Source organism: Bufo gargarizans, chromosome 3 (genome assembly GCF_014858855.1).
Source record: "Bufo gargarizans isolate SCDJY-AF-19 chromosome 3, ASM1485885v1, whole genome shotgun sequence".
NCBI lineage: Eukaryota > Metazoa > Chordata > Amphibia > Anura > Bufonidae > Bufo > Bufo gargarizans.
In genome coordinates this window covers 342,737,673-342,757,857 of record NC_058082.1, presented here as the reverse complement: position 1 = coordinate 342,757,857, position 20,185 = coordinate 342,737,673, and the positions used below count along the sequence as shown (strand labels likewise).

Here is a 20,185-nt window from a genome sequence, read left to right as displayed (position 1 = left end):
TCCTTATTTTAGGCGAAAAATAATTTTTCTAATTGGTGTTCATTAAAAATGTTCAGCCGTTTCTGAGCTGCAGGGGTTAAAAATCAGTCTATTTGCAAGCTGTCACTCTGTTTTCTTTGAATCCCGTCAACTGATGGCTCGTGTAGCTCTTACCTCTGATCTCCTGTCCTCTTCAACACTCATTATAGCTCAATTCTTATCAAACTCATAAGAATATGGATTAAATAAGTGTTTGAGGCCAAGAGATCATATAAGAGCTACACATGAGCCATCAGATGACGGGTTTCAAAGAACAGCTTGCAAACAGACTGATTTTAACCTCTGATTCTCAGAAATGGCTGAAAATTTTTAATTAAGTCCAAAATAAGTAAAGTGCAATTATAAAAAAAAAAATGTCCCCGAAGGTTCACGTAACCTAAGGCCTAAAACAGACCAGTCCCACATGTGCCAGAATACACAGGGTACGGTTGCACTTTTTGCAGTACAGACTTCTTGCATAGTTTTCAGAGTGCATTACCAAAGCCGAATTTACCATCTAATTCAGTTGAAGTTGTATGAATGTCTTTAACTCCCTCTAGTGGCAGCTGCATCCATTGGGTATGTCATAAATGTCTATTGTTGGAAGACACTTACTTTACTTTGCACTGCGTGTTGCTTACATACATTTGAGGGGTTGTTCTGCTCAAGAAATCTTTTTTTCATGTGGGCAAATGGACGTAATATGGTAGTCCGTCCGTTTACACCTAAACTCAGCTCCCTAGCTGTTCGTCCAAACCAGCTTCATTGTATTTAACTTCATGGTACTGTATTTCCATTATTTATCGTTCTTTTATATGCATCTAATCTCCTGGAACATTTATCACTCAAACTCTATTACACTTTGATAATATTTGTTTGCGCTTTCCTTTTTTTTCTTCCAGGATCCTCTTATTAACTTGTCAGATGATATGGTGGCACGGGCGTACAACATTTTTGCTATCATGTTTCAATACACAGTGGACATACTCACATGGGAAAAGGATAATGAGCTGCCTCCAGGATTGGAGCATACGTAAGTATTGAATTATGTAGGGCATAGCAGGCTGTTCCATACCAGAGCGCGTATGAAAGGAAAACTCATAGGCCTCTTTCACACGGGCGCCTTATTTTTGGCCCGGATAAGAGGCGGGTGCGTTGCGGAAAAATGCGCGATTTTTCCGCGTGAGTGCAAAACATTGTAATGCGTTTTGCACTCACGTGAGAAAAATCGCGCATGTTTGGTACCCAAACCCGAACTTCTTCACAGAAGTTCGGGCTTGGGATTGATGTTCTGAAGATTGTATTATTTTCCCTTATAACATGGTTATAAGGGAAAATAATAGCATTCTGAATACAGAATGCATAGTATAATAGGGCTGGAGGGGTTAAAAAAAAATAAAAAAAAAAGTTAACTCACCTTCTTCTCTTGATCGCGTAGTTCCCGGTCTCTTTACTTCTTGAATGAGCTGTGGGCTAAATGACCTGTGGTGATGTCAGATCACATGCTCCAATCACATGGTCCATCACCGTGGTGATGGAGCATGTGATCTGACATCACCACAGGTCCTTTAGCCCACAGCTCATTCAAGAAGTAGAGAGACCGGGACCTACGCGATCAAGAGGAGAAGGTGAGTTAACTTTATTTTTATTTTAACCCCTCCAGCCCTATTATACTATGCATTCTGTATTCAGAATGCTATTATTTTCCCTTATAACCATGTTATAAGGGAAAATAATACAGTGAATAGACTGTCACCTAGCAACCATGAGTGAAAATCGCAACGCATCCGCACTTGATTGCGGATGCTATGCGATTTTCACGCACCCCTATTCACTTCTATGGGGCCTGCGTCGCGTGAAAATCGCACAATATAGAGCATGCTGCGATTTTCACTGAACGCACAAGTGATGCGTGAAAATCACCGCTCATGTGCACAGCCCCATAGAAATGAATGGGTCGGGATTCAGTGCAGGTGCAATACGTTCACCGCACACATCGCACCCGCACGGAAAACTCGCCCGTGTGAAAGGGGCCATAGGAGGTCATTTACCATCGGCACCACACCAGTTTTTGGTGTACAAAATAAAAAGGTCTTAAGAACCAATCTTGCAACTTCCACAAGCCTCTGTAATAATATTTTGTCTCATGGTCATTTTTGCACCGTGCTCGCCACTTAGGAGTGGCGGAGGCCGAGACATAAGCCGCAAAAAATGTACTAACATTAACGCTTGGAAACAACTACTCCAGTTGGAGTAGTGTTTACTCTTGTCGCAGAGGTGTGCCTAATTTAGAACTAGGCCCGTGCTTTGTCAAAACTTATCCACTTCCTCTGGCAGCGCAAGGGCTATCAAAGATCGGCCTAAAAAGCTTCTAGGGTACTTCTCACCAGAATATTGTTTCTCGTACTTTTTTTCCATTGGGGAACACAGACCATGGGTATAGCTTAGAGGTATTAGTAGGAGGGACACTATGCAAATACAAAAGAGCTCCTCCTCCTCGGGCTATACCCCCGACTCCACCAGGAGGAACTCAGTCTTTGCTTAGTGTCTGGTGAAGGAGGTTGACACTTTTTCATTCGTCTCCCTTTTGTTATTTTTCTTCCAGCTGGGGACGCAGGTCGGCATTGCGCCTTCCTGGTCCCCCATTGAGTGCCCACTGTCGTCTGTTGGACGTTGCCAGGCTGCCTCCATTATCCCCCCAAGAAGGCAAGTGGATCCGGGCTCGACCTGTTAGCTCCGGCATCCCACCAGCTCCTGGGTCACCTGCTGCTGCACTCCTGGGCAAGGAGTCAGAAGTCTGATGAGGTGCATCCCTGCTGGTCCTGGAGTCGAGGGAGAAGATCTGCAGGAGCAGATAAGTATAAAGTCAGCCCCCCGGTCACTGCGGAGCCTGCGGCCCACGCTTGGGCATCTGCCATGTCCAGCGCGGCCGCTGATTTGGCCCTGTTCGCCAAGGCAGCCATGTCTTTTGTGGAACGTATGTCCGTTTCCAATCCTGCGGTGCCAACCAGTCCGTCCCCTCACAGTGGTTCCCGCAGAAGACGCCTGACTACTAAGAGGCAGCGTGAGCGACAGCATCTCTCCTCGGATGACTCCGCTTTTCCCCCTCGGCTAGAAACATGCTCAGACTCCTCTCCCCCCTAGGGAGCGCAGGTCTGAAGGGAAATTGTCACGGAGCGGGACCTTCCGCCAAAGCTCTCCACCATGGTGGCTGATCTAGTAGCGGCTGTCCGTGACGCCTTTAATCTCCAAGGGGATTCTCTTCCTTCCAACCCCTCTCCTTGCGGGCCTCCCGGTGAGGATTCAATCGGACAATGCCACGGCCGTGGCCTACATCAACCATCAGGGCGGGACCCGCACCCGGATGGTGATGCAGGAGGTGACGAGAGTTTTGACGTGGGCGGAGTCGCACGTTCCGGTGTTGTCAGCAGTTTACATTCCAGGAGTGGACAACTGGACAGCGGACTTTCTAAGCCGCAACAAGGTGGATCCAGGCGAGTGGTCTCTGCATTCAGAAGTGTTCGAAGAAATCTGCCACAGATGGGGCCGTCCGGATGTGGACTTGATGGCGTCCAGGCTAAGCAGCAAGCTCCCAGTGTTCCTGGCTCGCGCCCGATATCCGAAGGCGTACGGAGTGGACGCGCTGGTGTCTCCGTGGCAGGACTTCAGCCTCCTCTGTCTTCCCTCCATTTCCTCTCCTACCAAAGGTTCTACGCAAGATCGAGTTGGAAGGGATCCCGACCGTTCTCATCGCCCCAGAGTGGCCTCGCCGCGCATGGTTTACGAACGTGGCTCGAATGCTGGCGGACGCCCCATGGCCTCTTCCCGACAGACAGGACCTACTGTCTCAGGGCCCGCTCTTCCACCAGAATTTACGGTCTCTTCGTTTAACGGCGTGGCTGTTGAAACCGCCACCCTGAAGAAGAGGGGGTTCTCGGATTCAGTGATTAGGACCATGATCAGAGCGAGGAAGTCTTCTTCCTCCCGGATTTACTATCGTACCTGGAAGGCCTTCCTGTCCTTTTCTGAGGGTTCGGGGTTCCCTCCCCTTCGCTTTTCCATCCCGCTGGTGCTGTCTTTTCTTCAGTCCGGGCTTGAGAAGGGACTGTCGCTTAGTTCCCTGAAAGGTCAGACCCTTGCTCTTATGGGTCCTGTGAAGACCTTTCTTCAGGGGGGTGGCACATTCGGTTCCTCCGTATGTTCCCCCTTTGCCTCCTTGGGATCTCAATTTGGTCCTGCGCGCTCTGCAGTCGGCCCCCTTTGAACCTTTGAGGGAGGTCTCTCTGACTGTTCTCACCTGGAAAGTGGTCTTCCTTGTGGCCATAACTTCCATCAGACGGGTGTCGGAGCTGGCCGCTCTTTCCTGTCAGGAGCCTTTTCTGGTTTTCCGCCAGGATAAGGTTGTGCTCAGTCTAGTCCCCTCCTTTTTGCCCAAGGTGGTCTCTCCCTTCCACCTTAATGAGGATCTTGTCCTGCCTTCCTTTTGCCCTTCTCCGGCTAACCCCAAGGAACGCACTCTGCATTCCCTGGATGTTGTACGGCCCTGAAGGTGTATCTCGCGGCTACTGCTTCCGTCCGCCGTTCAGATTCCCTATTTGTGATTCCCGAGGGGCCTCGCAAGTGTCTGGTGGCCTCCAAGGTCTCTGTGGCGCACTGGATCCGCTCGGCTATTTTTGCGGCTTATCGCGCTCGTTGTAGAGTTCCCCCGGCTAGGATTGCCGCTCACTCCACTAGGGCGGTGGGGGCTTCCTGGGCAAGACGCAATTGTGCCTCTGCGTCTCAGCTGTGTAAGGCGGCCACCTGGTCGTCCTTACATACCTTTTACAAAGTTTTATCAGTTGCATTCACTGGCTTCGGCTGATGCGATCTTTGGCCGCAGGGTCTTGCAGGCTGTGGTTCCTGTTTGACCGTTGGACGTTCCTCCTGGTGGTGCTGATATTTTTTCCCCACCCCATGGACTGCTTTAGGACGTCCCATGGTCTGTGTCCCCCAATGGAAAAAAGTATGAGAAAAGGAGATTTTTTGTGAAACTCACCTGTAAAATCTTTTTCTCGTCTTTTCCATTGGGGGACACAGCTCCCACCCATTCTGCCTGTTGCAGGAGGGGTCTTCAGTTCAGTTTCTGTTTATGGTTGGACCTTATGGCTTGGTCCGATGGTTTCCATAATTTTTTTTCTTGCTCCTTCTCCTACTGCTTGTGCAACGCCTGAGTTCCTCCTGGTGGAGTCGGGGGGTATAGCCCGAGGAGGAGGAGCTCTTTTGTATTTGCATAGTGTCCCTCCTACTAATACCTCTAAGCTATACCCATGGTCTGTGTCCCCCAATGGAAAAGACGAGAAAAAGGTTTTACAGGTGAGTTTCACAAAAAAAACTCCTTTTTTGGCTCGTCTTCTGATTGCAATGGTTTCTCACGAAACTCCCCAAACTTAACTGCGTGGGTGAGTTTGGTGAAAAAAGTTAAGCGGTATGAAAAAACCCTATACAAACAAAGAGCTATTGGGGGGTAAAAATGGAAGAGGATATGGTCAACCTGGGAGGACTGGGTACCATAGTTGTATTTGATAACTCCTTGAACTCTGTTCCTCTCCAAAGCAAGTCCCGTACCCCAAGAGACACATCGCAAATAGGTTGGGTTAAGGGTGGTTTAAGGGTTTGAATTATTAAAATATTTTTGATCTCAGAAGGATTGTTTGTTAGGAAATTGTGGTCAAGCCATTTGTATACCACATACTGCCACTGGTTACATCAGCAATAATATATGTGTAAAGTGAAGAAGCAGATTACTATATTTTATTTTAAGAACTGCATATTAAGTGGAGCGCTAATCAAATGTGTAATGAAAAGTCAGTTCTTATTCCTGCTCAGAGCCAATGCATCAAGTGTCAAATGAAGGTGTTTCTTTGCTAGAAGATGAATAAAGATCCCCATAAAAAAACATCCAGGCTATGTATGACATTGTAGCTGACGCGCCCGTATCTGTGTTGCGGTTCCCCTGCACAGCGAGTGCCCGGCAGCACAAGTCGATGACTTTGGTGTTTTCAAGAATTCCATTTCCACTTATTTCAATTTGACGGTGGCATCGAATGTATAATTTGTTATAATAGTTATAAATGCAGCAATTCGGCACTGTGTACGGTAATATATTGTTTTCTGTCTGCTACAGGGAGAAAGAAGACAATTATTTCTGCATGCTTTTTAATGATGAAGTCCATACCTATGAGCAGGTTATCTACACCCTGCAGAAAGCTGTGAATTGTAGCCAGAAGGAAGCCATTAGTTTTGCAACAACTGTGGATCGAGATGTGAGTACTTGGTTTTCTTCACACACTTCACGTTTAGCAGGAATATATTGATGAAAATAACGAAAAAAATATTTTGTCTTTAGGGACGGCGATCTGTGCTTTATGGAAGTTTCCAAAGCTGTGATCAAGCAAAATCTGTTATAGTGGTGAGTGACTTTTCATGGTTTTGTAAGTAATAAAATGACACCAAGAAGTAATTACAGATAAATTTAAGGGAGTACATCCGCATTGTCTGGCCCTTTCCATTCTAGTGGTGGGAGCTTGGCCTGGAAGAGAATGAGCAGAGCCTCTGGGTGCAATGAGGTGCAAAGTCAACAACCCGCATTGCACCAAGGGGCTAATTTGCCTTTTATTAAAAGGCAAATTTCTGTGAATTACGGGAATGGATCGATATGAAAGCAAGCGTTAGAATGTGCTGACACGTGCACATCTACCATGGCAGATGGATTTATGAGAGTTTGAGGTGACAGAAGTGTGATAAAATAACAAAAGAAGTCGCACTGTTTTTCTCCCCACCTAGTCGTCTTGCGCTGTACTCCATTTCTCTCCGCCTTTGTTTTCTGGGGTGCCGCAGTGATGTCCCGTGCAGACCACATCACCGCTGCAGCCAATAAGTGATCTAAGCAGTCACCTGCTGTATACTGCTCAGGCCAGTCATTGGCTGCACAGTGACCTGGTTTACATGGGATGTCCCTGCTGCAGCCAGGAAAATGGCTAAAAAAGCCCTATGTAAATCCAGTCTGAATTATGAAATTCAGTAAGCTTACCTAGCTGGAACTGCATGCAATATGGTTGTGTATTTCCAACAAACACATAGCACTTACACAGTCCATTAATGCAGCTGAGATCTTGACAAAACTTCAGACTAAAAAGTTGAATCAACGATCAACACTTACATACAGGCTATTACATCAACAGGACTTCTCTTTTTTACTTAAAGAGGACCTTTCACCGATTATGACACTGTGAACTAAGTATACAACCATGGAGAGCGGCGCCCGGGGATCTCACTGCACTTACTATTATCCCTGGGCGCCGCTCTGTTCTCCCGCTATGCCCTCCGGTATCTCCGGTCACTAAGTTATAGTAGGCTGAGTCTGCCCTTGTTCTGCTGTAGCGCTGGCCAATCGCATTGCAGAGCTCACAGCCTGGGAGAAAATAACCTCCCAGGCTGTGAGCTCTGCGCTGTGATTGGCCAGCGCTACAGCATAATAAGGGCAGACTCCGCCTACCATAACTTAGTGACTGAAATCTCTGCCTACTATAACTTTGTGACCGGAGATACCGGAGGGCATAGCTGGAGAACGGAGCTGCGCCCAGGGATAATAGTAAGTGCAGTGAGATCCCCGGGCGCCGCTCTACATGTCTGTATGCTTAGTTCACAATGTCCTAATCGGTGAAAGGTCCTCTTTAAAGGGGTATTCCGGTAAAGTAACTTAATTTTTTAAAACTGCATTAAGGCTGCAAGCTGTGATCCAACCAGAAGCCATAACTATACATATAACTAGAGCTTCAATTTACCTTGCAGTCCATTTGTCTGGCTCCTGGGTAAGCCCGCAACACACTGAAAGCATCATGGCGCCTGATCTTCCTTCATAAAACTTCAAAAACTACAATCCCCACAAGCCCTAGCTTTCCTGCTGTGAGTGTTGATGTTTATTGATTGGCTGCCTGATATCACAGTCCGGTCACGCCCCCTCTACTCAGTAATCTCCAGCACACTGAAACGCCCTGTGTTTCACAAGACATTTAGCTAGAGAATTGATAGCAACACACTGAGCATGCTCGACCTAGAGTCGAGCGGTAAACCGGTGTCAGTGATATATCGCAGTATAAAAAAATAAGCGATATGGCAATATTGCTGTTTCCGAATAACCGCAGGTGTTTTGTGACGTCATAGAAGCAGTCACATTTGCGCTGACAGCTTCTAAATCTGTGTCCGCTGGCCCCTGCATAACGGTACTCACAACCATATTACTGCCTGCAGAGGCCGCCCGGCTCTTCCTAGCTCCCCATATTCAGAGGCGAGCACAACAGCCAGGCTGGAAAAGTCTCCAACTCAGAGTTTGGCCTGTGAGGAGTGAGAGAGACGAGACCTTAAAGAGGACCTTTCACTACTGCACAAACTAAAAACTAACTAGATCAGTGGGCAGAGCGGCGCCCAGGGGTCCCCCTGCACTTACTAGTATGCCTGGGCGCCGCTCCGTTCGCCCGGTATAGGCTCCGGTGTCTGCGCTCCCTCTGACTGATTTCTTGTAGGAGGCGTGTCCCTTGCTGCAGTGCTGGCCAATCGCAGCGCACAGCTCATAGCTTTTTCTATAGTGTTCAAGCATAGCCAGGTGATCGTAACCATGGAAACTTTCTCTGCATAATAAATGCTATTTGCTGAAGTGGCAGAACCCCTTTAAATGATAGGAATTGCTCCAGTACTACAACTAAGCGGTATTAGGATAGTCAGAAGAATTTTTGTCTTTGTTTAATGTTCTTTTGTTACCACATTTCTGATGTTACTTACCTGGTCCTGTCTTCTTTGTAGAGAAACACCAGTCGTCAGACGAAGCCTCTTAAGGTTCAAGTCATGCATTCAGCTATTGTGGCCCACCAGACATTTGGACTCAGAATCCTCAGCTGGCTTGGTCAAATAATTGGTTACTCAGGTAAAGTAATAGTTATTGCATCTCATTTACAAATCTACTGAAAATCCGCTCTGTATTACAGCAGGTATATAGATGACAGAGGCATTCTGAGGGTGCAGTGTTTGGGATCCATGTGACGCCTATAGTAGAACTTGTGTGTGTTCACACATCATCTTTGCAGCATATTTGCTGAGATTTGTACAAAATTTTTACAAAAAAAGTGTGCAACAAAATAACTCCGACAACCTACCATATATAAATACACCTGAACTCGCCAAGTCAAAAACAGAACTTAGTTGTTCATCACTAAATATCCTAAAGGAAGAATCCGGATCTTTATGCTTTTATTTGTCATCTTTTCAGATGGATTAAGACGAATTCTGTGTCGGGTCGGTTTGCAGGAGGGCCCAAATGGTGAAAACTCCTCTTTAGTGGACAAACTAATGCTATACGATTCCATCCTGTGGAAAGGTACAAGGATTTATCATCACTGTCAGATGTGAGATTTGTATTTTTTTTTGCCCTTGTGTGACCGACTGACATTTTCTGTTCTTTCGTAGGTGCAAGAATCTGCTACCACCAGCTGTTCATGAGCAGTTTACTGATGGACCTCAAATACAAGAAGCTTTTTGCCATCCGTTTTGCAAAAGTAAGTTGCTAACTCCCTACCTGCAGCAATTCTACACTGTATTTATCAAGATATTGCCAAAGACAAAAATAGAGGCCTTGCCCCATCTTACACTCCGGCCATACATAGGACAATATATATATATATATATATATATTTATATATTTATATATTAATACTATTTTTTTTTTTTTTTTGTGTCTAGGCTGCACTAAAAACATAGCAATAACAATAAATTTGTGATGATTTTTCCATAGCCTCCTTCGGCGGTCTTAGTAGTTTAGATAGAAAGGATAGAGCCACAGACGGCACCTTTCCTCTTGTCAGTATGACAGAAACCACAGCTCAATCGGACAGACCACATTCGGGTCAGTCATGTATAGGTGGTATCGGGTGTTTGATGGGTCTGACAGTGTTGTGGCTTTCTTTGTAATTGCCAGTGGGAATGTAGCCTTACTGTGTTAACAATTGTAAAGCAAGAAGTAAATAATAAAAAAATACCAAATGGTATTTAAAAATGGCGGCATCAAATTATTAATTTAAAGGGGTTGTCTCGTCTGAGACAATAGGGGCGTATCAGTAGGATATACCCCCCATTGTTTGATGGGTGCGGATCTCACCTCTGTGACCCATACCTATTTCAAGAACGGAACAGGCCAAAGTGGTGGCTGGAGAACTCCGGTCGGACCACCACTAAGTGCTTTCCCAATAGAAGTGAATGGGATCGCACCGCGCATGGCCGGCCACCGCTCCCATTCACTTCTATGGGCCCAACAAAGCCGAGCCCGTAAATAGCCGAGCCAGTGCTCTGTTATTTTCGGTGGCCCCATCCAAATGAATGGAGGGCGGCTGCACATGCACTTTCGGGACTCCATTTAGGAGATAGTAGCGGGTCCCAGCGGTGGGACCTTCACCTATCAGACAATGGGCGCGTATCCTAGTGCTATGCCCCCATTGTCTCAGATGACACCACCCCTTTAAGGGTCAGTTCACACGGCTGATTTTTATTTTTTTTTAACCGCGTCAAACACTTGTAATAGCCTAACATTAATTTGCATGAGAGTCAGCACTTTTTAAAACTTTAAAAAAAGAAGTGTGCAAAAAATAAATAAAAAATAAGCAGCATGCCTTATCTTGGGGCAGAATAATGGAAAGTAGAAATGCAATGTGCCAAAAACACTCGTGGGGAAAAAAGGGGAGAGTAGTTTTATTTGTTTTGATACATAAAAGGGCAATTCTGGATATGTTTACTAAAAATTTTCATTAAAAGGCGCAGTTCATTTCTGCATACTTTAATGTGATTTTTGGAGCTCATAGCGAACATACAGATGTGCTCTTATGTTATCCAAAATAGCTGAAGGGTCGAGTTTCTATGGTTGGCATGGAAACCAACCTGTGGAGTCTAAAAATATAAAAATTAAAACAATCTGCCTAAAAAAAGCGTCAAACAATCTGATTGATTTTCAAATCCCACATGAAAAATATCAGCATTGAATCCAGTCATGTGAACTCACCCTAAAAGAGTTTTTAGGGGAGAAAAAAAAAAAAAAACAGGCAATGTATAAAATAAAAAAGTAGTATTACTGACCTCTACCGAATCACTGCCGTTCACACACTGCTCCAGTCCCTCCTGCTCTCCCCTTTTTGTCTTAGCTCAATATACAATCCTGTTCAACCAACACAGGCCCTAGCAGCGACCTCCACCATAAAGGATTTGTCTGAGTTATGAAAAAAATTATATATAGCACTGTAAATCTGATGGTCAGCAATATATAACTAAGCTAAGCAAGTTTTCAGCAACCAAATATCTATTTTCTCATTTGCCTCTTCTGGCCTTTTGTTTACCTACAATAACAACAATCTCTGCCCCTCCCCCTGCTCTGCAAAGGGAGTGAATACAAGTGCTGCCCTGAGTGACCTGTCTGCCTGCTGGGAGACTCAACAGCATGTTGTATGTGTAGGACTACAAGTCCCAGCTGTATAATGACACTGCTGATACACACAGGATCCTCCCCCTACCTGTTCTTGTGCAATGCTCTGCAGAACTCCTCACTGCCTGCAGCTACTCAGTAAAGCCTTCAGTCCTGAGTCTGTGCAGCTGAAGGGGTTAAGCATCCAGGGAGAGAGCAATAAGCAGCAGCAGGCAGTGCAGGGGGGCGTGGCCAGCACAGTGACAGTCTTGTGTACAGACTCATATCTGATCTCTCAGACTTGTCCACGAAACATAATCGGAGCAGGGAGGGAAGCTGACATCACAGGTCATGTGACAGTCGGTGAAATCTGAGAGGAGCAACTACAGATGCAGTAAGTGCATGGTAAAGCTGTTACATTTGCCTAGTTGGAAACATACAAAGAACAAAAAAATAACTCTGACAGTGATTGGCTGAGCATTGGGCTTCTCTGGCATGTCCTGTGGGAGTAATGGTGGTGTCTCGCTGGAGGTGAATAATGCTGCTTTTTAAAAAAAAAAATTCAACAATGGCCCCCTTTTAGTTAATTAAAAAAAAAAAATAATAATAATTTCTCCCCAGAAAACCTCTGCCATCTTATAAAGTGTTGGCTTATCATTAGGATATGCCCTCACTTTGATGGTGGTCCTTTTTCTAGGATCCCTACGACCCTAAGAATGATTTGTCACTGCTTCCCCTTTCTAAGGTCTCCATCCAGCTGTGCACTTTGGTGGCTGGGGCACAACTTCAAAGAGGAAGAAGTGTAGCACATCCTTCATTCTCTGAGTCGGTCGGATCCCAGAGGCCGGGCCACCATCCTTGATTTTTATGCAGAAGTTTGTTCTCAGCTTAGCTTTGTGTTAAAAGTTGCTTAAAAGTCTCATAGCATTTTCATGCTTTGAGGCAAGGGTCTGTGAAGAGGCGTGAGGTAGAGCAGATACAGCCATGTATTGCACTGATTTACTGGATGGGGGGGGCATTCCCATTTCGCCCCTTCGTCTTTTAAAGCTCTTTAAGACTACCATGAGAGGCCAGTGTGGATTAGAGGTGAATTTCCCCCTTGTTGTTTAGAATTACCAGCAGTTGCAGAGAGATTTTATGGAGGATGATCACGAGCGAGCAGTGTCCGTGGCTGCTCTGTCTGTGCAGCTCTTCACTGTACCCACAATGGTGAGTAAATGCCCGTTGTTTTTGAACTGATAGATGCCACCCCTTGTCTTTCTCACCTTCCTCTCACTAGAACTATGAGCGATTGCAGAGTGATTATGTCAAAGATGACCACGACAGCGAATTCTCAATCATTGACCTTTCGGTACAGATAATCACAGTGCCGTCACTTGTAAGTATCAGTCTTACTGTACATAGCCAGACACACACCTTCCATCATCTAGTAAGTATTAATACCACGGACATCTTTATCCATTAAACCTGCACATTTCAGCATTCAATGTGTTTGTTTTATTCCTTCTCCAGTTTTGTATTTTCTCCTGTATGATTGTGTTATTTTACTAATGTAACCGTGAACATGTACCTAAAATGTCACATTTCAGAATATTTTTTTTGGTTAAAACGGTTTGTCCGGCCACTGAATTAAAATAATAAATAAATCATCTCTGATTCGGCATGAAACGATAGAATGATAAAATAAGGAATACTCTCCTCCAGGCTACTTTCACATTTGTGTTTTACATTTTCCGGTGTAGAGATCAGTCATAGGATCTCGGTACAGGAGAAGAACAGAACGTTCTGTTCTGTTTGGTCGCGTTCCCATACTGGAGAGCAAACAGCAGCATGCTGCAGTTTTCTTTCCGTCATGGGATACAGAGAAAAACCGGCATGACCCACAATGCAAGTCAGTGACTTTCAATGGTGTTCATGACAGATCCGTCATTGCTATGTTAAAGATAATACAACTGGATGCGTTCATAACGGATGCAGGCGGTTGTATTATCGGTAATGGAAGTGTCTTTGCTGATCCCTGCCGTATCAGGCAAAAACGCGAGTGTGAAAGTAGCCTTACCTGCCACCTCTCCTGCTCTGACATTTACTAGATCTCTGCCCGTCTTGACACACAGGAAATGTCCGCTTAGCCATTTATGACTCAGAGTGGTCACTCACCAGTGGTTGACTGAGCAAGCATTTCCTGTGTGTCGAGATGGGGCCAGGAAGTTTAGACCAGCAGGGACCCAATAAGTGTCAGACCGGGAGAGGAGGGCGCATTTAAAGTTGGGCATCCTTCCGCTGCCTTCTTTTAGCTTTCCCTAGGCCAAGTGACGACATGTTCATTGAAATGAATGGGAGTGAGCTGCAATACCAAGCACAGCCGCAATACCATGTACGGCGCTGTGCTTGGTGAGCAGGGAGAAGGCACCAGCACTTAAAGGAGTACTGGTGCCTTCTTAAACAGCTAATCGTCAGGGGTCCCGGGTGTCAGTCGCCCACCGATCAGATACTGATGGCCTGTTCAGAGGATAGGTCATCAGTATTTTATGTCTCGGAAAACCCTATTAACCCCTTAAAGGGCTTGTCCCAGTTCAGAGCTGAACCTGGACATACCCTTATTTTAACACAGGCAGCACCCCTGATGTCGGCATCGGAGCATCTCATGCTCCGATCCGCTCCCTTGCCCTGTGCTTGATCGTGCAGGCCACGGGCTCTTTTGTTTACCCCTTTCCCCCCCCCCCCCCCAATTGAATAACAGTGATACAAAGGTCACAAAAGCCAAGCCTCACTCAGCTCTCTAGACCGAAATATAAAAAGGTAATGGCTGTCAGAAAATGTTGATGCAAATATATATTTTTTGCTTTTACAGTAATAACTTTTAAGCCCCTTAGGAAGCTAGAACCTGGGATTTTTTGATCCCTTGTCGTATTCACGCTAATAGAGATCTGTTTTGGGTGAATAGAATTTTAGACTGTTCCTGCTAAGCTGTGCTTTGTGCACAGTTCAGCAGGAAGCTTACCATGGTAGATCTGGGAAGCTTCAGAAGCTTCCAGGCTGCCATGGTAACTGATCTGGTTCCCGCAATTTCTGTGGGGGCTCAGATCAGAAGGCAGACGGAGCTGCATCCCTTTGCCTTGCCTCACAGATCTCGGCATTTGAGGGGTTAAAAGACAGCTGTCGGCACGATCGCCGATCCCAGTCATCGCGGCCAAGTGTCTTCTGTATGATACGGCCAGCTCCCACCGCTTATGGAGCGGCTCACTGCAGCAGCCCACTCCATACGTTGCCTCAACCACCGTTACATACTGGTATGTCTCAGTGGTTGAAAGGGTTAAAGAGGTTTATCATGGTGGCAGCCCTTTTAGAGCATTGGTTAGATTCCCTAATTGAAGCAAATTACCTTTCTTGATAAAATACCATGGATGCAGCTGTGTTATCCCTCTTAAAGTCCATTCACACATCCACAAGTGTTTTGCGGTCCTTAAATTGCAAAACATGGACACCGGCCATGTGTGTTCCGCATTTTGAGGATCTCACATGGCCGGCACTACGATAGAAAATGCCTTTTTGTCCGTGGCTGTGGACAAGAATAGGACATACTCTTATCTTTTTTGCTGGGCCGCGGAACAAAACTACAGATCCGGACAGCACACGGTGTGTCGTCCGCATCTTTTGCGGCTCCATTGAAATGAATGGGTCCGCACCCATTCTGCAAAATTGTGGAACGGATGCAGATCCATTCATGCGGACTTGTGAATGGACGCTTAGACTGTGAGTGCTTTTGCATCCTTTTTTCCAATGTATTTGTAAGCCAGTAAGACCATACTCTGTGACGGTTGCTTTCATATGGTGTCTTAAAGCCTCATGCACACGAATGTATTTTCTTTCCATGTCTGTTCCGTTTTTTTTGCAGACCGCATACGGAACCATTCATTTCAGTTGGTCCACAAAAAATCGGAAGGTGCATGTGCATTCCATGTCCGTATTTCCGTTCCACAAAAAAACAGAACATGCCCTATTATTGTCCGCGATACGGACCAGGATAGGACTGTTCTTTCAGGGGCCAGCTGTTCCGTTCTGCAAAATACAGAATGCACACGGATGTCATCTGTATTTTTAGTGGATCCGTTTTTTTGAGGACCGCAAAATACATACTGTTGTGTGCATGAGGCCTAAATAAGGAAGTCACCATTTAGTAGTTGCACTACCATAGATACTCTTATTTAAAGGAACCTAGTACGTGGATTACTAATACTAAACTGTTACCCCTTTATTCCTCTCTTAAACAGCATTACTGTCCTCCTTGTACATAAAGGATTTGATGAGGTGTGGTGTTAAGAAAACGTATCTGGCAGTATGCCAAAAATTGGCGAATCGTTATCTGGGCAGGCTGCTGCGAGTGGTCCCACTGTCATAATCTTTATACTTGGCTGATCATCTTAACACAAGAGGAGACTACTAATAAGTTCACGGAAGCTAAGGGCTCATGCACACGACCGTGCCGTATTTTGAGGATCTGCAAAACAGTGTGTGTTCTGCAATTTATGGAACGGGTGGCCCATGATAGAAATGCCTATTCTTGTCTGCAATGTAGACAAGAATAGGACATGTTCAATTTTTTATTTATTTTTTTCTGCTGGGCCAGAGAACAGAGCAACGGATGCGGACAGCACACACATTGAAGTAGATGGGTCCGCCACCGAGCCGCAAATAATGCAGCTCGGAAGCAGACCCAAACAATGGTCGTGTGTGTGAGCCCTATGGGGGAGTTACTTCTCGCACACCAAAAACATACTGATAGGTTGTTTCACCTTCTATGAACTAGACCCCAAGTGTGAGCCCCAGTGGGACAGGACTGATGTGAATGATAGTCTCTGTAAAATGTTGTGGAATATGTTAGCACCATATGCGCTTAGGAGGTTGCATTGCAGTCTCTGGCCATCCATTACTCCTCATAGCTTACTATATCACACATGAAAATTAGATATTTCTTTCCGGCCTAGGCTCGGATGTTGATCACGGAAGAAAATCTGATGACAACAATAATAAAGACGTTCATGGATCATTTGCGGCACCGGGATATCCAGGGCAGGTTTCAGTTTGAGCGATACACAGCCGTGCAGGCGTTCAAGTTTAGGAGAGTTCAGAGCCTGATTTTGGATCTAAAGTAAGTTCCCCAGCAATGGCTGCATTACTTTTCATGTACATACTGTATATTGTGTACTCTGCCTAATAACTATTTGATTTCAGTGAAGGCGGGTTTACACTGCACACTTGATTGTTGGGATGATTATTGGGCCATGTATAGATGCTGCAGATCGCCCAATGAATGAGCAAAACGCTTGTTTATCGGCTGAAATCATCGTCAATGTGGACACTTAAAATCATTGTTTCCGGGAGGCAGATAGTGCTGTGTAAACAGCGAACTGCTGCCCAGAAATAGTAGTCGTTGATCGTGGAGGTGTTGGTAATGTAGCTCTAGATCAGACATGTATTGAATTCCGAGAAAATCACAGCAGAAGCCGCTACAGAGTGAGGAATGGCGAATAAAAGCTAAAATAAAGATTTTATATGTGTTTCGCCATCTCTGGTTACAGTTGACATACTCCTGCACAAAACTAGGAAAAACTTTGTTGTGTTTTTCACAACTGTTATGCTCTTTTTCTTTCTTTTTCCTTTTTGCTTCTTTGTTTTCATAAAAATATACTTAATAAAAATTGTCTGATTAAGGCCTCTTTCACACTTGCGTTGTTCGGATCCGTCGTGTACTCCATTTGCCGGAATTACACGTTCAGTGTTACTATGGCAGCCAGGACGCTATTAAAGTCCTGGTTGCCATCGTAGTAGTGGGGAGCAGTATACTTGCCGTCCGTGCGGCTCCCGGGGCGCTCCAGAATGACGTCAGAGCGCCCCATGCGCATGGATGACGTGCCATGCGATCACGTCATCCATGCGCGTGGGGCGCCTTGACGTCACTCTGAAGCACCCCGGGAGCCGCACGGACGGTAAGTATACTGCTCCCCTGCTCCCCACTACACTTTACCATGGCTGCCAGGACTTTAGCGTCCTGGCAGCCATGGTAACCATTTAGAAGAAGCTAAACGTCGGATCCGGCAATGCGCCGAAACGACGTTTAGCTTAAGTTCGGATTAATGCCTTTCAATGGGCATTAATTCCGGATCCGGCCTTGCGGCAAGTGTTCAGAATTTTTGGTCGGAGCAAAAAGCGCAGCATGCTGCGGTATTTTCTCCGGCCAAAAAACGTTCCGGTCCTGAACTGAAGACATCCTGATGCATCCTGAACGGATTTCACTCCATTCAGAATGCATGGGGATAATCCTGATCAGGATTCTTCCGGCATAGAGCCCCGACGACGGAACTCTATGCCGGAACAAAAGAACGCAAGTGTGAAAGAGCCCTAAGGACTCATGCACATGGCCGTTGTTTTGGTCCGCATCAGAGCTGCTGTTTTGGCGGCTCGGATGCGGACCCATTCACTTCAATTGGGCAGCAAAAGATGCGGACAGCACTCCGTGGGCTGCCCGCATCCGTTGCTCCGTTCCGGGGCCCCGCAAAAAAAAATTACCTGTCCTATTCTTGCTGACAAGAATAGGCAGTTATATTAAAGGCTGTACGTGCCGTTCAGCAAATTGCGGAACGCGCACGGACGCCATCCGTGTTTTGCGGATTTGCGGACAATGAAACACACCACACCGCACCGCTACATACTTAAAAACGAAAAAAAAACGAGGAAAACCACATTACACTAAAATGCTCTGGGCTGGTGTCACACACAGTTTTTGGTAGCAGTTTTTTTAGCCAAAGCCATAAGTGGATCCAGCAGGATAAAGAGGTGTAAGTTCTTTCTTTTTTTTTTTTTTTTTCCTTCCAACCCAATTCTGGCTTTGGTATAAAAAAAAAAAACGCCAACAAAAAGCTGTGTGAGACATCACCCTAGCTGTGTTCTCACTTGTCTGCCATTGCAACCATTTTTTGTTCCATTGCATTAAAATTGAATAATACAATGTAGTCTTCAATATGATCATCATTTCCCACCCTTTTGTGTGTACAGCTTCTATGCAGACCTATACATCTCTTTGGCGGATAATAAAGGAACCCTGTATAGTATGATCCTGCAGCCTTAGTTAAGGATGAGCGAACTTGTGTTTTCAAGTTCGGCGTACAAGGTTTGGGTTATCCATGAATTCCCTTTATAGATTCCGTTACCACGAACCATAAATTATGGTCAGTGGTAGCGGAATCCAAACAGGTACAGAGCAGCCACAGAAAAACTTTCTTGGGGCATCCTGGTAAACCATACAGTGTTGCCGACGATTGTTTTGTAACGGGTGTTGGAAAGTAATCTCCCTTTTGTTTTATAAGCGTTTAAATTTTTTTTTTATATTTGGCTTTTTGGTTTAATTTATCAGAATTGTAAACTTACTTGGAAAGTAAGTAAACATGCGGAAAATCACAGAAATAAGATAATAATGCTCTTAGTAAAGTGGATGCAAGCGTTATATATGGGCAAAGTCCTCACTCTGATATAATATCTGAGACACTTAGCCAATATATTTTGATCAAACCGCATCTGTGCCCGCCTACCAAGCGCCAAGGTGGTCTCAGGTCAGGCGGGTCCTACGCTAAACCTACCTAAGCCATTGGACTTCTATGTTCAGGAGCGCAGACGCCGCACATATGGTGTGCTGCTCCTAGTCACCTCCATGTGCATCAAGCAACCAATGGGAGGAGGAGCAAGCAGTACTGCCGCGGTCTTCTCCAGGTTTCCCTAGGCCATGTGACATCCCGTTCATCAGTCACATGGCCTAAGCACAGATCAGCTCCATTGAAGTGAATGGGGCTGACCTGCGATACCAAGCACAGCCACTATACAATTTACAGCGCTGTGCTTGGTGAGCTGAGAGAAGACCGTGATGCCAGGTTCCTTCTCAAACAGCTGATCGGTCGGTGTCCCGGTATCAGACCCCCACTGATAAGATACTGATGACCTATCCAGAGGATATAAAAGTCTCAGAAAACGAGAATATCACTTGCCTACAATTTGTCCACCCCCTTGTCAAGCGAAGGAACATGCCCTATATTCCCTGGAGGTTGTGCAGGCAATACACATTTACCTGTCCTCTACATCCTTGTTTCTGCGGTCAGATTCTCTTTTTGTTATTCCCGATGCTCTTAGGAAGGGTCTGACGCCTCCAAATGAAATGTCTTTCGTTCGATCCGCCTTGATGTTTCTGAGGCATATTTCTCTAAGGGCAAGGAGTCTCCCCTTTCGATTGACTGATTAGTCTACCCCAGGCATGCTCAACCCTCCAGCTGTTGTAAAACTCCAACTCCCACCATGCCCCGCTGTAGGCTGATAGATGTTGGCTGTCCGAGAATGATGGGAGTTGTAGTTTTGCTACAGCTGGAGGGCCGCAGGTTGAGCATGCCTGGTCTACCCTTTCCATAGGTGCCCCTTGGCCAATGCGTCACCAAGCATCTGCTTTTCAAGTGTGTAAAGCGGCTACCGGATTGTCTCTACACATCTGTACCAAATTCTGTCGGGTGCACGTCTTGGCATCCGCTGACGCAGCAGTGGGTAGCAAAGTTCTGCAGACAGCGGTCTGCTAACCACACATAACTATTCAGAACACATTTTTCCCCACCCTGGGTACCGCTTTGAAACACCCCAAGGTCTCTCTGTGTCTCC

General features: G+C 45.7%; 1 protein-coding gene across 5 annotated transcripts in view; it reads left to right on the top strand.

Moving 5' to 3' along the window:
* UBR2 (ubiquitin protein ligase E3 component n-recognin 2) overlaps positions 1–20,185 on the top strand; it is a 103,786-nt gene that overhangs the window by 19,220 nt on the left and 64,381 nt on the right. For 4 of the 5 annotated variants that reach the window (XR_006388354.1, XM_044287587.1, XM_044287586.1 and 1 more), the window contains exons 5-12: positions 921–1,051; positions 6,182–6,320; positions 6,404–6,466; positions 8,857–8,977; positions 9,320–9,427; positions 9,517–9,605; positions 12,774–12,872; positions 16,480–16,643. Coding sequence is in view for 4 of the 5 variants with exons in the window: in XM_044287587.1 (XP_044143522.1) it covers positions 921–1,051; positions 6,182–6,320; positions 6,404–6,466; positions 8,857–8,977; positions 9,320–9,427; positions 9,517–9,605; positions 12,774–12,872; positions 16,480–16,643 (914 nt within the window). In the remaining variant the exon portion in view is untranslated. Of the gene's footprint in view, positions 1–920; positions 1,052–6,181; positions 6,321–6,403; positions 6,467–8,856; positions 8,978–9,319; positions 9,428–9,516; positions 9,606–12,604; positions 12,704–12,773; positions 12,873–16,479; positions 16,644–20,185 lie in introns of all 5 variants that reach the window. The other variant, XM_044287588.1, reaches the window with a different exon arrangement.